The sequence below is a fragment of the Antechinus flavipes genome, chromosome 3 (genome assembly GCF_016432865.1).
Source record: "Antechinus flavipes isolate AdamAnt ecotype Samford, QLD, Australia chromosome 3, AdamAnt_v2, whole genome shotgun sequence".
Lineage (NCBI taxonomy): Eukaryota > Metazoa > Chordata > Mammalia > Dasyuromorphia > Dasyuridae > Antechinus > Antechinus flavipes.
In genome coordinates this window covers 395,169,774-395,185,981 of record NC_067400.1, presented here as the reverse complement: position 1 = coordinate 395,185,981, position 16,208 = coordinate 395,169,774, and the positions used below count along the sequence as shown (strand labels likewise).

Genomic DNA, 16,208 nt, shown 5'->3' with positions numbered 1-16,208 from the left:
TCTAAATTATTTTCATTTTTCATTGCTATAATATGCCTATAGTACCATAAAGTTTTGTGGATTAAATAGTAATACTTTTTCAGTTGTGATCCAAAATAACTTTAAAAGTTTCCATCATTATGTTACAAACAGCATCTAGAAATGGATATCAAATGCTGTGACTTAAACAATATGTTGCCTTCTTTTTGTTTTATTTATTTTCCTTCTTTGTCAGACTAAATAATTACTTAAATATCTTTATTTGATTTTCTTCTTTTTTTAGTGTTTTCCAGAAGGCACAGACATGGTTGGGATATTAGACTTCTACTTCCAGGTGATTTGCTATGATTTTACTATACAAAATATGTATGCCATTATTCCTCAAGTCATAGAATGTTGTTGTTTCAGAAAAGATGACTTAAGCTAATGTATATATACAAATTTTCCCTTAGCTTCCATTATAAATGTGAAAGCATCGTCCCCAATAAATAAGCACTTTGTCTTTTTTAAATAAACATTTTGCCCAAGGACAAAAGGATTTGTAGCCTTTTATTATACTTCAAAATTGAATAAGCATTTAAAAATTGTAAAAGTAAGGAAAAATAATTTTCTGTTAGTATTGCTACTTTGAAGTATCTAAGTATCTTTGATCCATAATTTCATCAGTATAGGGATTTTAACATAGGTAACTGCAGCTCCATATTTTATGTTGCTTAAGCCACAAATTTTATTATCTGAAGGCCAGACTTGTTAGGAAGTTTTCTTTGCATGGCAATAATGCATTGGAGTGTCAGATCTTTATAAGAGAGGTATACAAATCAAAGATTTATTGATAATAATATATATCATAATCTTGCAACCCATGCATTCATTTGTACAACCCACAGTTTAAAAAGCTCTGAGGTAGAAGAGCTAAGAGGGAACAAGTTGGGGAAAATGACTTTTTATTTTTTGTAATTCTCAGATATGTCCTAAATATCTTGACAAATACTTGTTTCAGTGAAGGAGTAGGTTCCTAAGTTTCATATGTCAAATAGACATTTTCTTCTTAAGTTAGAAGAGTTAAGTTAAGTTACTCTAGTTCTGATATGTTTCTTAACTTTTAAAATATAGCATGCTTCAATTTATCTATTATTGAAATAAAAATAAATCCTTTACATTGAGTATTCCTATTTAAGTAACAAAGTGTTTGAATGAATGAAAAGACAGTTAGTTATTCAGTGTTCACTATGTGTCAAACATATCCCATTCTAATGAGGGAAAACACATTGGGAAAGGGGAGTGATCAAAGAAGTATAATTTAGTTTTAAAAGTTACAGAGATGATCAGTAGAGCCATAGAGGAAGGAGTAGAGTGATAAAAGCAGTGGCAGAATTGATTTGATAATGGTTCCAAAATGAGGCCTAGGGGAAGAAGGAGTGCAACTAAGTATGTGTCCAGTAGAGTTGGCAAGAGGACAAAAGGATAGTTTGCGTGGGGCCCTGTCAGGCACTTAGCAGGCAGGCAAGTGAGTCTTGGCATAACTTGTATAAGAAGGATGACTGGGGAGAGCAATTACATTAATTTAGGGAACCATAAATAAGGAAACACCCTTTTCCAATTAGGCATTCTAGCGTGTGTCTGAACTGAGATGAAACTTGAAACAAGTCCTCTGTGGAGCTCATTTATATTGTAAATTTGAGGACTGTGTTTCTAGTGCTGTTTGCTACTTGGGGGACAAATCATTTCATTTATCAGGGTTTTATTCATTATTTAATTATTTTTAAATAAAGCAAGGTTTATTAAATGTCACCTAATAGAACCATATTATCCCCCAGAAAGAGAATTCTCAAATGTCCATAAAATAAGAATCCAGATAACCCAACCTGGAGTTAGCTTAAAATTTCTTAAAGGGGGCAGCTAGGTGATGCAGGAGATAAGAGACCTGACTTCAAATCTAGCCTCAGACACTTAATATTTCCTAGCTGTGTGACCCTGGACAAATCGCTTAACCCCAGTTTTCTCAGCAAAAAATAAATAAATAAATGGGGAAAAAATTCTTACAGGAAATTAGAATTTACATTTTCAAAATTCTTCTTTATTCTCGTAGTTGTGTTCCATTGAAGTGACTTGTGAATCAGCCAGTGTGATGGCTTCTACATTAGCTAATGGTGGTTTCTGTCCAATCACTGGTGAAAGAGTACTGAGCCCAGAAGCAGTTCGAAATACACTAAGTCTGATGCATTCTTGTGGCATGTATGACTTCTCAGGTCAATTTGCTTTTCATGTAAGTAATTACATATTTATTTTCTCTAGCAAGAAACTTAGTCTGGACTGATTTTTAAGATATGTTCTAAAAACATTTATATTTTACATTTACACTGTATACATATACACTGTATGAGAGTCTTGAAAAGTTTATTACAGAATTGTTAAGTAACACAGCTAAGCGTTATCTTTACTGCTCTTAAAAATTCTAGAATTAGTTTATAGAAATATTTCATACCTATTTGTATTTTCAGTAGAGACATATTTATAGCTGTTAATATTTAGCACTAGAGTTATTAATGCTTCAAGAATTCCAAAAATTTAAAAATAATAAACCTATGATTTAGTAAACTCATAGCATACATGATTTTAAAACCTGTTATTATTTAGTTTCTTTTACATTATTTTGCCCTTGTAAGTATTGAAGAGAACGTGGCTTCTTTAAGAAAACAAGCCTTTATGTTTCAAGTTTTGTTTGTATTGGGGGAGGAGAGAAGAAATTTTTTATTTTACCTTCTTCCCCTCCCCCCATGGTCATATATTCTTAGACACTTAATTGCCTATTAATTTATGTAATTGGTTATTTTGAAGAGGAAAGTGAATTTGAATAGAATATCTCTCCTTTTTCATATTTCTATGTCATATAGCAAGCATGTAGGGACAGGTAATTTTTAAAAAGTTATTCCATCAACACACATTTCCAAGTCCTAGGTCATAGTGGCATAATAGATTGAGTTCTAGACTTAGAAAAGAAGAAAAGAATTCTGTTTCTGTCAGTTTAATAGATTTGTTAACCTTCAATTGACTGTATAAAAATCAGCTTTTGTTATTATTTTTTTATCATGTTAACTTAAATGACATTTTTCTTTAATGCTTTTGTAGGTTGGTCTCCCTGCAAAATCTGGAGTTGCTGGGGGCATTCTTTTAGTTGTTCCTAATGTTATGGGAATGATGTGCTGGTCTCCTCCATTAGATAAGATGGGCAACAGTGTTAAGGGAATTCACTTCTGTCATGTAAGTAAAATTTCTTAATGATAGTAATCAGAGAGTCCTTATTTTAAGAAATAATAATATCAGATCAAAGTTGTTAGAAATGAATACATTTTTTGCCTATGGCTAATAGACTTTTTCCTAATTTACGGTTGACAGCCAAGATAAATAGAGAGCATCTAATAGCCATTAATGAGTTCCACTGTCCTGGATGAGTTGGAATCATCACTGGGACCACATGAGCCATATCTTAAGACACTGAAGAACTAGCAGGGTGATTCCTGAGCCATTATTGGTGATTGAAAACTCATGTACTACAGGAGAGGTATACCACAGGATTGGAGAAAGGAACATTGTCCCAGTTTCCAGATAGGTTAAGATAATGGAAATCTGCAAACTAGAGAGTTCAGTCAACTTGATTTTGATTTCTGATCAGAAAAAAATCTGAACATTAGACAGTAAATTTTTATATTAGTGAGTATCTATAGTCCAAAAAAGCAGCTTCAATAAAAAAGTCTTTTTTTTGACAGAGTTATTAAATTGATAGATCCAAAGGTGGTGTAGATAAAATTTATCTAGGTTTTTATCCAAGCATTTGTCAAAGCCTGGTAATATTTGTGGGAAAGATGAAGAGGTGCAAACAGATTTATTAACCCTTTTCTCTCATAAACCTCTTTGACAGTTTGGTGAAATCTACGGACCCCCCTGTTCAGGATAATGTTTTTAAATGCCTAGAATAAAATACAAAAGATTATAGAGGAAAACCAGTTATATTGAAATACAACATTAAACAAAAAACAAGTTCATGGACCCCAACTTAATATAATGTTATAGTCAGTATAGTATAATTAGAACTGGTTGAATAGCCAGGTACAGAATAATAATGTTAGTGGCATTATGTTAATGTGGAAGGGTAGTATTCAGTATGGTATCCTAGGAGTCTTGCTTGTTTGGTAATATAATATTTTAACATTTTAATAAATTTATCAAGTGTACAGGTGACATAAATCTAAGTAGAATAACACAATAATTAAGTTAAGATTCAGAAAACTCTGTAAAGATTCTGAATAGGTTAGAGCTTTGAGCTGAATGCTTAATGAAATTTAATAGAACTAAATTTTAAAATTTATATTTAGTTTAATAAAAATAATTTCCCAATTACAAGCTGAGTGAGGCATAGCTGTGTTAAAGTTTGAAAAGAATGCAGGAGTGAGAGAATAAAGATGAGTACACTTAAAATACAATATGTGTCAATAGTATGGTAGAGCAGCCAAGAAAACTAATGCAGCAATCTGGAGTAAGAGGGACCTACTATAAGAACAATGGAAGCATGGCTTTATACTATATCCTGTCTTAGTCAGAGCTTCCTTTTCTAGAGGATTCTGTTCAATTTGTGAAACTATTTTCAGGAAGGACATCAGTGAGTAAAGGTGGAAAATGTGTTCAAGTATTTAGCATGGTGAGGAGGACCTCAAATTCATGTCATAAGAGAGTGTTGAAAGAATTAGAGATTTAGACAGAACTTTTCCAGGTGTTTAGAGATCTTCTGTATAAAAGAAGCTCCAAATGATTGGCTCCAGAGGGCATAAGTAGGAAGAGTAGATAGAAGTAGTTTTTCATCTTTTCAGAATGCTATTTGAAGTGTTTATTGGCAGAGATACTGGAGAAGTTTGTTATTTCCCCTTCCTGTTCATGTGACAGATGAGGAAACTGAGACAAATAGAGATAAGTGTTTGAGTCTCGATTTGTACTTGGATTCTTCTGATATCAGAGTTGGCAGTGTCTTAGCTGCCCTCAGGCACAGAATTTTTAAAAAGTTAAATTTAGATTTGATAAAAAGATAAAAGTAAAACTGACTTCATTTTCTAAAAAAATTATTTTGTATTGGGATATTCATGATGAATTATTAAAAATAAGTGAATTTCTTATAGCATCTCTTTAATTTGCAGGATCTTGTTTCTTTGTGCAATTTCCATAACTATGATAATTTGAGACACTTTGCAAAAAAACTTGATCCTCGAAGAGAAGGTGGTGATCAGAGGGTAAGCTAAAACTTTTATTTTATACTACACTGTACTTTTTGTAGTAAAAATAAAAAATGAGATGTACCTTTCATTGATAATGTCAGTATTTAATATAGATTTTTAGTTCAGTTTTTTTTAATAATTATGAATGAATCTAAATTATTGGAAGGTTTTGTGGAAATTACCTTGAATTCATATATATACACAATGAGCATTTTCCTTTGTGTTTTTAAAAATTGTCGTAACTTAATAAGTTTACTGTCTTCTATACTAGTTACTGAATAGGAAATTTGGGATTAATTCTATGTAGAGATGTAGATAGATATTGGTAGTACTGCAAACAAATATGCCTTGTTCTCAATGATTGTTAGTTTAAAAAAGCAAGTTATGCTTTGAAATGAACCTTTTCTCCTGACTAGAATTTTGGTGGATATGTTAAAAAGGAAGAAGCTATAGGGTTAGTAGTAGAGGTTACCAAGTTGAGAAAGAAAATTTCCTAGTTCATGGTAAGTTAAAATATTTTTTATTAAAAACAAAACACTTTTTAATTTTGTGTGCATTTTCAACCAGTAATCTCAGTTGAAAGTTGTGTTTTTATTTTATCAGTGAGTAAGGTTTTTGAAGTATTGGCAGTGCTTATCATTCCCTTGTTTTGAGATTAGCTTCAATGAGAGGCAAATTTGCATGAATGTTTAAAAATATTGGGTTGGTTATTGGGGTGGTGTTGACTTTTCATGAAAAATGGCATAGTAGAAATTTGAACCTTTCTATAACTAGAAAAAGATCTGGTAAATGCTTTTATGTTCTTGCTGTTCTCCCTTGGAATAATAAGTGGTAATAGCTAATATTTATAGGAGCGCTGCAAGGCTTACAAAGCACTTTGTATAAATTCTGGTCTTTTTTGATTAGTTTTATTTAAGTACATAAGAGTAATGCAAGACAAGATAAAACCTTCCATAAGAGGTATCCTAAATTATATGAAATACAATATTAGGTGTTGGTGGTGGTGGTGGTGGGTGTACGCTAATGGATTTTAATAACATTCATTGAAAAATACCATTTTATAGCTTGGACCTTTCTTCACTCAAGTGCACTAATAAAATTATGTATGTTGCTTGAACAACTAGCATGCCTTTGGACCCTTGGATTATGAAAGTCTCCAACAAGAACTTGCTCTAAAAGATACAGTATGGAAAAAAGTGTCACCTGAGGCAAATGAGGACATCTCCACAACTGTAGTGTATAGAATGGAAAGTCTGGGAGAGAAAAGCTAAACGAAATGGGATTTCTAGTGTCAGAATTTTCTTTATTGAAGCTCATAATGTCTTTTGTTTTATGCATACTCTTATTATTTATTTGTTTTTTTCCCTCAACTTTTGAGGCAATTTGTGGACTTGTCACTTGTGTAAAATTATCAGAAATCAAAAAGTAGGTTCATTGTCCTTTTAAAGGCTGCAAAATAGGCATTAAAGGAAATTTACTTTAAAGAAAACTATAGAAAGGAAATACATCATTTGGTTTAAAAATTTCCTCTAAAAGTATTTTGTTAACAGTATTAAAGATACATTGTCATATTGGAAAAATAGAAATTATTAATTTCAAATCTCTTATTAAACCTTTATTTTTCAGTTCTATAAACTGACTGACATGGTGTCTATATTATCACTTTCTAAGCCAAATGCAATGGACAAAATGTAATTGTCACTATTAAAAAGTTAAAGTGATAGTCAGATTTATTTCAATATTAATCATTGACACCATACCAGAATAGTTCCAAAATACAAAGTAATTTCAAGTTAAGTTCAGAAATATTTTGTAGCACTTTTTAGTATTTTTTTTTTATTACTTTAAATATTAGCAATTTTTTGAGGTCTGGTAGTGAATATATTAAGTACCTATTCTTTGTAACTCCAGTGTTGTAGTAAATGATGAAATTTCAGTGGGTGAGGAATAACTTGTATTACTCCTAAATATTCCAGCCAAAATAACTTAAGGAATAAAATTAATGCTCAAGTTGCTAGTAAACTAGAAGAAACAAAAGCAAGAGAAATTGTTTCTGATTATTGGCAATTTTCATTTTCCAACTTAATTTTTTCTAGGGGATAATTACATAAAAAGAATTTCTTTTTCTTTAATTTTTCATGAAGGTTACCTCCCCACTTCTCCTCACATACAATAAGATTGGAATACATCTGTTAACTTTAAAAGAGGTTTTATTTGAACTGTTTAAGTGTAGCGACATAGGAATGGACTGAAGAACTTGTTGGAATTTAATACATCAAGACATTTACTTTTATATTCTAAGTCCTTGAGGTTAGATTTCTAGTAACTTAAAGTGTGTATTGAGAATAATGTGTCCAGTTGATTACTTTGTATTCTTTTTAAAAACTGGCATCTATGTTAACTCAAAACTTTTGACAAATGATATTTTGAAATTCGACAGAACACAATTCTTCCTTCAATTTTACCTGCTCACTTCACCAAAGTTCCATCATAAGCTAGTTCCTTATTCTTGTCTAAAGCTATAATCATTTCCTTTGAGAGGGGTAGAGCATGTAGACTTTGTAATTGTAGATTATACATGTCAAGGTAAAGATTACTAAAGGATAATAAGACATAAAAGAAAAGTTAGTTGTTTTGATTGTAATGACTAGCCAAAATGAAGAGATGTTGTTAAGGACAAGACAGTGTGGCAGTACCAGGTCAACCTTGAAGCCAAGAAGACTTTGGTTTGATATCTACCCCAAATGCATACTGGCTTTTTGACCTTATTAAGCAAGTCATTTAACCCTCAGTTCTAAGTTATTTTTTTCTGAGTCATATCGTTACTTAAAATCATGTCATACATTTAATTTTTAAAGTAAGGTGGCTCTTTTGAAGAGCATTTTCACTATTGTAACCTTAAACCTGATTCAGACTCATATAATAATCCTCATATAACTTGCCATTGAAAGTTTGACCAGGTTGAATGCCCAAAGCAGTCAATATGAAGAAGGGTTCTCTTCTCTTAATGCTCCAATTCAAATCCTTCTACTATTCATTTTGTCATAGGTTTTATTTTTTTAGAGTTGACATTTAATAAAGTTTAATTTTGTTACTAAAACTGGAAATAATTATGAAAATATTATAAAAAGGAAATGTATTTTCGTGCATTGGTATATATTTATAATCAAATTGTTTATTTGTAGAATTTTTCCTGTCTTTGTAAAACTTAAATTTTCATTTAGAAGTAGAATAACCACAAGTTTACTCCAATAAGTTTATAGAACAAGAGCTAAAAGTAATTAAGAAAATATTCCCTCAATAAAGAAAAAAGCAATTGAAATGAGAGGAAAGATAGTTTATGAATAGGACCCAAAACATTTATATTTAAAATAAAATAAAACAAAACCACAACATTTTGCTAAGAGCTTAAAGGCTTTATCTTGCATTATTCAGTATTACCTAATACTTTTTTTCCCCAAGATAATCCTTTAAGAATGCCTATGATTGTTGGGTTTCATTTGTTTCATACAGTTACTGATTCTTGATATTCAAGCATTTTAGGCGTTAGAATATGTTTTTTTCTTTGTTGGCATCATTGACATTTCATTTGAAATGTACGTTTCTTTAAATATTTTGTTTTTCAGCATAAATGTTGTGCATTTTGCTTGAGTATTTAGATTTAAAACATTTGTCTTATAGCCTCTTCTTTCATTGCTTTGTATATTTAATGTACCTTTTGTTTCCAGCATGCATATTTTTGTATTGTTTAATAAATTTATTTTAAGCTGATTTTATTGTTTTGAAAGTGTTTTTGGTGAAAACAACTCCAACTATTTATACAAATCATGTTGGAGATTTTTAATTTAGAAAAAATTTAACTGCTATAAAAATACCATCAAACGTGTTAAATATTTTTACTTATAAGACTGGTTATGAAGAAAAACTGGAAATACTTAAAGGTGCATCAGTTGCTTTTTTTCCTTTTTAACTGTGCAGTGGGGTATGGGGAATGGTTTGTTTGTTTTTGGTTTGTTTCATTTTGTTTTGTTTTGTTTTTTTTATTGTTTGTACCAGAAGCATTTAAATAAAGATTTTTTCTTTGAGGTTTTTTTTTTTTTTCTTCATTTAGCACTAATTCCCTCCTCTACCTAAAAAACAACAATCATTCCTTGAGAAGTAAACATTCAATTAAGTTACTTTCAGCTGTCTGAGAAGACTATTATTCTGACATAATCCTAGATTTGTATTTATGATTACATAACCCTGAATTTATTCATTTATAATCTTATAGAATAGGGAAAATCTGTTGCTTGATTCATTGAAGAATGAGTTTATATTCTTGGATCTGACACACTGTACTACAGAAGCATAATATTATACCCTGTGCATGAGAATTTTATTTTTGGAATTAACTCATTTTGATAGTTTCACAGTATGTGAATTTAAAAGCTTTCCCTTTCCAACGAATTAACATTTCATGGGTTTTTAAATTGTTTTATGAAATTTTCACCTTGTACTATTTTTGTTTTCCCTTAAAGATCATCTTGAGAAAGTCTGCCCAAGGCCATCCTCAGTGGGATTTTAATACATGAAATGTATGAATAGGTTAAGGAACACCTAGATTATATCAGGATACCAATATAAATTAACAGGATACAAGAACACATTACAGTTTAAAAATAAATTGGTTTAAATAGTGTGCACATCCTTGACTAAACACAGTTTTATTTTTAATAACCCATTTTACTTCATTAGTCAATTAATTGTACATTGATTTGTTTTACCTTCTTGATGAGCTTGGAAACCTTCAAGTGTTTTTAAAAGGTAACATTTTTTGTTTCTTCTCAGAGAAATGAATTTATTTGCAATTTGTGCATCCCTTACTTTATCTGAGTATCCTTAATCCTTTATCAACTATTTTCAGTATTTTCAAAGTTTTCCATTTATAATAAAACTCAAGTTGGCAAAACTTTGTTGAAGAGAGCATAACTTGAAATTGGTATACTACAATAGACTATTTTGCACTATCATTTAGATCAAGTTTCCAATATAATTCGAAATCACTTTACCTAAAAACAATGTAAATTTTGTATACATATACAATTAGAAACCATATCAAGAAGTTTTTATTTGTGTCATTTGTTTCTTTATTACTTGTTTGCAAGACAGTAGAAATGTTCATTTCTTCTGTTATAGAAAAATAGAAGATTCTTTTGTTTTGCCAATTAGGTGATTACTGTGAATTCTGTATTATGAAATACATTAATTTGAAGAAATAAGATTTTGTTGTCAGTTTTTCCCCCCTGAGGTAATTGGGGTTAAGTGACTTACTCAAGGTCACACAGCTAGGAAGTGTTAAGTGTCTGAGAGCAGATTTGAACTCAGGCCCTTCTGACTTCAGGGCTGATGCTCTATCCACTGCACCATCTAGCTGCCCCATTGTCACATTTTTATAAACCATTGTCAAGGTTTGTATTATTAATTTAAAAAACTGATATTTTTCAGGACTACTGTTTTGCCAAAGTTTTAGTTTATATTATTTCATAAGCAAAGGGGCAACTTTTTCCCATATACTATATTTTGAATAAAAATTTCCTAATGTGCTATGATCCATTCAAATATACATGATCTAAATGGGCACTTGTCTATATTTTAGATTGTTCATTACACTTTCCATATAAATTATCATAACACTATCAGTATACTAAAGGGAATCGGCTTCTTTCAAAACTTAAATCTTTAATAATAACTGTGCTTAATATAAAAACTGCAGAAATGATACCTGCATTATATAGTGGGTGAATCTAAAGGATACTATGAAAAGAAAAATTCTGATTTTTTTTTTAATTTTTACATAGCATATCAATATTTTCAGTAATTAAAAATGTCTATAAACAGCTCAACTTGGAAATTTAATTTATGCCCCCAGACAGCCAAATATAATAATTTTCTTTAAGTCAGTTTATGGCAACATTTCTATACTGCTGTTTATTTTTAGAATCTCAGAAATTTGAACTAGAGACTTGAACCCACCAAAAGTTTATAGTTACTTGATCATATTCAGTAGAAATTAACCAGTTAAACAAAAACAAAATTGAAAACACTTAACAGGTTCAATAAATTGCTTTATTTTCTTTTTATGTGTTTTTTTAAAAGATTGTTTTCCATTAAAAGGAGGCACAATGGAAAGAAACCAATTTAAAGGCAAATCAATTGGGGGGTGTGATCAACTTTTGAGATTACGAAATTTTGAGATTTTCCACAATTATAAAAGTTAATTTTTCATTCATTATGGAAGCAATCACATAATTTACAGTGGTTCCAAAAGTGAAGTATCAATTTGAGCCTTTGATAATCCATTTTGGGACATTATAACTCAAAAAATAAATATTATACCAACAGTTTTAAAAATAATCATTTTGAAGTTGGGAGAAGGTACACAAAAGATAGTAACTAAGGAAATGGATAAGTAAAAGGTTCTCACAAATTGGAAAAAAAAATGTTTTCTATGTTTATTTTATTTATCAAGCTCTCCAAAAATCTCTGCCACATTGTTAGGGTTTCTTATTTTATTAGAATTGCTTGGCTTCAAAATAGTGATATTAGCAGTTAATATTTAACAAATGTTTTAATGTTTTCTTTTAAATTCTCATTTATCCTTTTAAGTTTGGTAAATCACAAGCTTAATATGTTTTAAAATGCTGGAGAGCTAGTGTACACTAAAATTTAATAAATTGAGTCTATCTGAAAGCATATGGAAATCAGTATTCAGTTAAAAAATACTCTTAGTAACGTACTAAAATTGGAATTGTCACAAAGACTAAGCAAATTTGAAGTATTTCATTATAGAATTAATACTAAAGTCATTAATATTTAGCCCCTCCTTGACCTTTTATTCTAGGAATTATTACAAATGCTTTTTGTTCTGATTTTAGTGTGATCTGCTTGAAGTGTTTTGCATATAATATCATTTATTAAGTATCTATGTATTTTTGACTAAAAAAAAAATGGCCTTCTATTTTGAATATCCCCATTGTGTACAATGGTAATGGGGGGCAGTTAGTGCAATGGATATAGTGTGCTAGCACTGGAGACAGGAGGACCCAAGTTCAAATGTGACCTCAGTCATTTAATTAGCTGGGTAGCCTCAGATGAGTCACTTAACTCTGCCTCCTCTCCTCAAAATGATCTCAAATTTAAATAAATTTTGGTTCAAGCTCTGAGTAGTTTTATTCCTACATGTTCTCATATAACACTGTCTTAATTCAAAATATCTTACCTTTATTATTTTTACATGTGAAATTTAGAATTTGGGAGCAAAGTAAACTATTAAATTATATAGCTTACCCACCAAAAGTTTTTCCTTTAATGTGTTTTTATTTTAGAAACCCAGAAATTTAAGATAATTTTTTATTCCATAATAGCTGTATTTTTAAAAATACACTTAATGTTAATAAAGACAAATGGTTCTTTTCTAACTTTTCATCAAAACTTCTTGATATAGTCTTGAGCACATTTGGATTTGGCCATGTGTCCAAGTCTATATGCACTGACTGTATTTTAAATAAAAGAATGAAATAAGTGGTTTGCTATTGTTGATTATAATTAGTATTAATTAGAGGTGAACTGAAATAAAAATATAAAGTATTTCAATTAATGTATACCCTCCATGTTTTCTGCAACATCAAAATGTGCAAGACAACTAAAATAATTCTTAGTTAAATTAATTACACCAATAAAGCCTCTTTGTGTTCTTCCAATCTGTTTGGTGGAAAGATAAAATGGGCTTTTCACTTAATTGTTTGAAAAATTGTTCTTTTGGAGAGAAACAGTATCTTCCATCCAATAATATGGCATATTACATGAAGGAAAATGGCAAAGGTGACAGGATTGTATCAACTCCTTAATGTTTTAATTTTAGCTTTTTAAAGTAGCCAATTTTGTACTCCATGGTTTTTACTATATTTCCACGAGCAGCATCCATAAGTACTAGTATAATATATAATACTGACATTTCTTTATCTATTCTAATTTTCCCATTTCCCCAACCCCCTACTCTTCTCTACCCTACTCATTGACTTGGCTTTTCAGTTTAGTATTTCACTTTTTATGTACATAGATATAATTTGTCATTATGCAGAGTTTAAGAAGCAGCTATTGTGGATGAAATTTTATTTGTGTGTCCTATATTTTTACTTTACAAATCAAATGCTAGTTTTACTCAATACCTCATTAATTAAGATAAATTGTCCTAATGAACTTTAAAACTTGAATCAGCACTAAGCTTAATTAGTTTTGAAAGCTTTAGTTTATTCTTTAAAGTTCATTGACCTTGGGGCAACTAGGTGGCATAGTTGAGAACCCTGAGTCGAGGATTTGAGTTGAAATGCCGCCTCAGACACTAGCTATGTGACTAATCAAGTCACTTAACTCTGGCCTCCGTAAAAGAAATTCCATTAACCTTAACACAAATTTTATGTGATCTTACATAATCTTAAATTTCTGTAGTTTGAAAGTAGAAGAGGGTTTTACAAATTGTTTGTTTTTAAGCCATTATTGTGGGTTTGGAACCCTCATCATAGATTGTCTAGCACCGAGAAGAATTTATCCAAACATAAGTATTCCTTTCCCGCTTTCTATCATAGACCCCTTTGTTTCGTGGAAAAGCATCCAGTTATCCATAAAGTTCTTTTTGTTCCTTGCTATTATTATTTCTGGGTTTTAATTAACTATACAGCAAGATGGATGTGCTGAAAGTACTAATTAAAGCCACTCTAGAGAATCAAGACATTAATCATAGTTTTCATAATTGATAATTCCACAATACATTTGCTCTATGCCTAGTACAACATATTGTTGAATATATTCAATTGAACTTAAGTATTCATTCCCTCCTCTAGGTGAAATGGATGTCTTCCTATAAGAAATTGTCATTATCTATTTTCTGTGACATTAATGACATTCCTGTATAAAATGGATTGTCTCTAAAGGACAATTTTATACACACACACACACACTTATAGAAACAAGTTTGTTAAGTAATATCAAACTATTAATTCTTGGAACTTGTAATTTGTGGTTAGGTCAAATGGTAGCTGATAAATTTTTTTCTTGATAGCGATTGTTTAATTTAGTTTAATAGGGAGTGCTTTCCTAGTGATAAACTGGGAAAGGACACAGTAGGAATCCACAGGAGACAGTGCACTGCAGTGTAAAGAACATTAGGTGTTCCTATTTCCCTGATGCTACATGTGTGACCTTCTTATGTCACAACCTCTCTGAGCTGCAGTTGCCAAATTTGTGATAGGAAAGTTTTGAAGTAGACAACAAATGAGATTTGTTCTAGCTCTAGGTCTATAATCCTGCCTTTTTTTGGTCATGACTGGAGTCATGATTTTTAGGGATCTATAGTTAGAGAAGATCTGGAAAATCAGGTTAGGTCTTTCACGTGACTCAGTAAAGTGCACTTAAATGGACAGGACTAAACTGGGCAGATTCTTTAGTTTATTCCTTGTGGCAACAAATACTGATTGCAGATGCACCCTTACTTATCCCTTTGCTCTATGCAAGGATAACATTAATAGACCTTCCAAGAATGTTCTATGGGTACGGTTTAGGGCGGATAGGGAATGGGTAGAGGCATAATCTTAAGGTACCTAGGAACTACAGTGATCCTCACTTGGTTTCTAAACCAAGTTTTTTTTTTTTTTTTTTTTTTAAGTAGGATTTTCTTTGCTTTTTTTAAGTTAAAAATTTCTATTCCTACATCAGTTCACATCTTAAAAGTCATCATCCTTTCATGAGTTATTTATTCATTGATGGCTAAAGAATCCATCCTCTTGCTGCAAGCAGCTACTGGTGGTGCTACTTTGGTGACTTATGAGAGCTCAAGGCCATTAGAACCTGTAACAGATAGTTCCTTGCTACACAACACTAAGAAACATCAGAGGAGGGTTGATCCTTGCTGAATGCCTATCTGTATACTGACCTTAAAGACAATTTTAAGGGCAATTGCTTAGTACCTGAATTAATCTTTCCCTCAGTAAAAATGAGAATTTTAAAAGACTTTAGTTTAGAAGGAATTCTGATTTTTGTAGGCATTCTATCTGCACAACTTAAAACCATTGTATATATCCATAAACCTTATTCATGTAGAACCACTTCAAAAACACCAGGGTTGGGAGGAGAGGCATCACTCAGTAGCCAATTGCCTGGTAAAAAACCTCTGAAGGCAGGCTTGCTAGGACCTGCGCTTAAGTTTTTACTGTTTGTCTAACAACAGATTGGTGCCCATAGCTTTTAAGAAAATCCAAAGTAGCTTGTACACCATGTCAAGAAATCAAAGTACAAATTGAAGGAGGAAAAACACTACAAATATGGTCATCTTTTCTACTTTTCCCTCTCTCCTCTCCCATTTGTTGGATGAGGTTTACAATTTAAATTCTATAAACCATGACACATCTTTCCATAGAACTAAAAATAAGTTTTTGTGTTTTCATTACCTTATAATCTGCCTATATTGTGTGTGCCTTTGGAAACCATCTCTAGCTATTAAAAATGCAGTTGCAAAAATTAATGTATAATCCTGTAGAAGAATGAAACAAGGAAAAAGTGACTTTCTTTTAAAGGGAATGAATCCAGTGAATATAAGAGGAAGTACTAGGATTGGAATTCTCACGGAACATGAGATTTTTTAAATCAGTACTTGGAACCTGTGAGGAGGCATATTCTTAATAAATTAGATCCCTGAAATTACAGGCTTAAAACAATTCTCCAAGTGTAGACATCTACATATTTTTCCATTGATTTGCTTCCAGTAGTTTCTCTGAGTTAAGAATTATTTGCATCTTAATTCCTAGTTTTGAGAATTGACATGTAATGATTTCTTGTCATAAATCACCCTTGAATTTCTATTCGAATAATCATTTTGTTTAGTGGCATTCACAGCGGTTGAGGTAAGAGCAGGACTCGGGACAAAGAGGA

General features: G+C 31.0%; 1 protein-coding gene across 3 annotated transcripts in view; it reads left to right on the top strand.

The window, feature by feature from the left end:
* The window catches only part of GLS (glutaminase), a 76,862-nt gene that overhangs the window by 44,199 nt on the left and 16,455 nt on the right, over window positions 1-16,208 (top strand). For 2 of the 3 annotated variants that reach the window (XM_051985991.1, XM_051985994.1), the window contains 4 exons: window positions 263-313; window positions 2,069-2,245; window positions 3,109-3,240; window positions 5,166-5,258. In XM_051985991.1, coding sequence (XP_051841951.1) covers window positions 263-313; window positions 2,069-2,245; window positions 3,109-3,240; window positions 5,166-5,258 — 453 coding nt within the window. Of the gene's footprint in view, window positions 1-262; window positions 314-2,068; window positions 2,246-3,108; window positions 3,241-5,165; window positions 5,259-6,367; window positions 9,329-16,208 lie in introns of those variants that run through there. The other variant, XM_051985993.1, reaches the window with a different exon arrangement.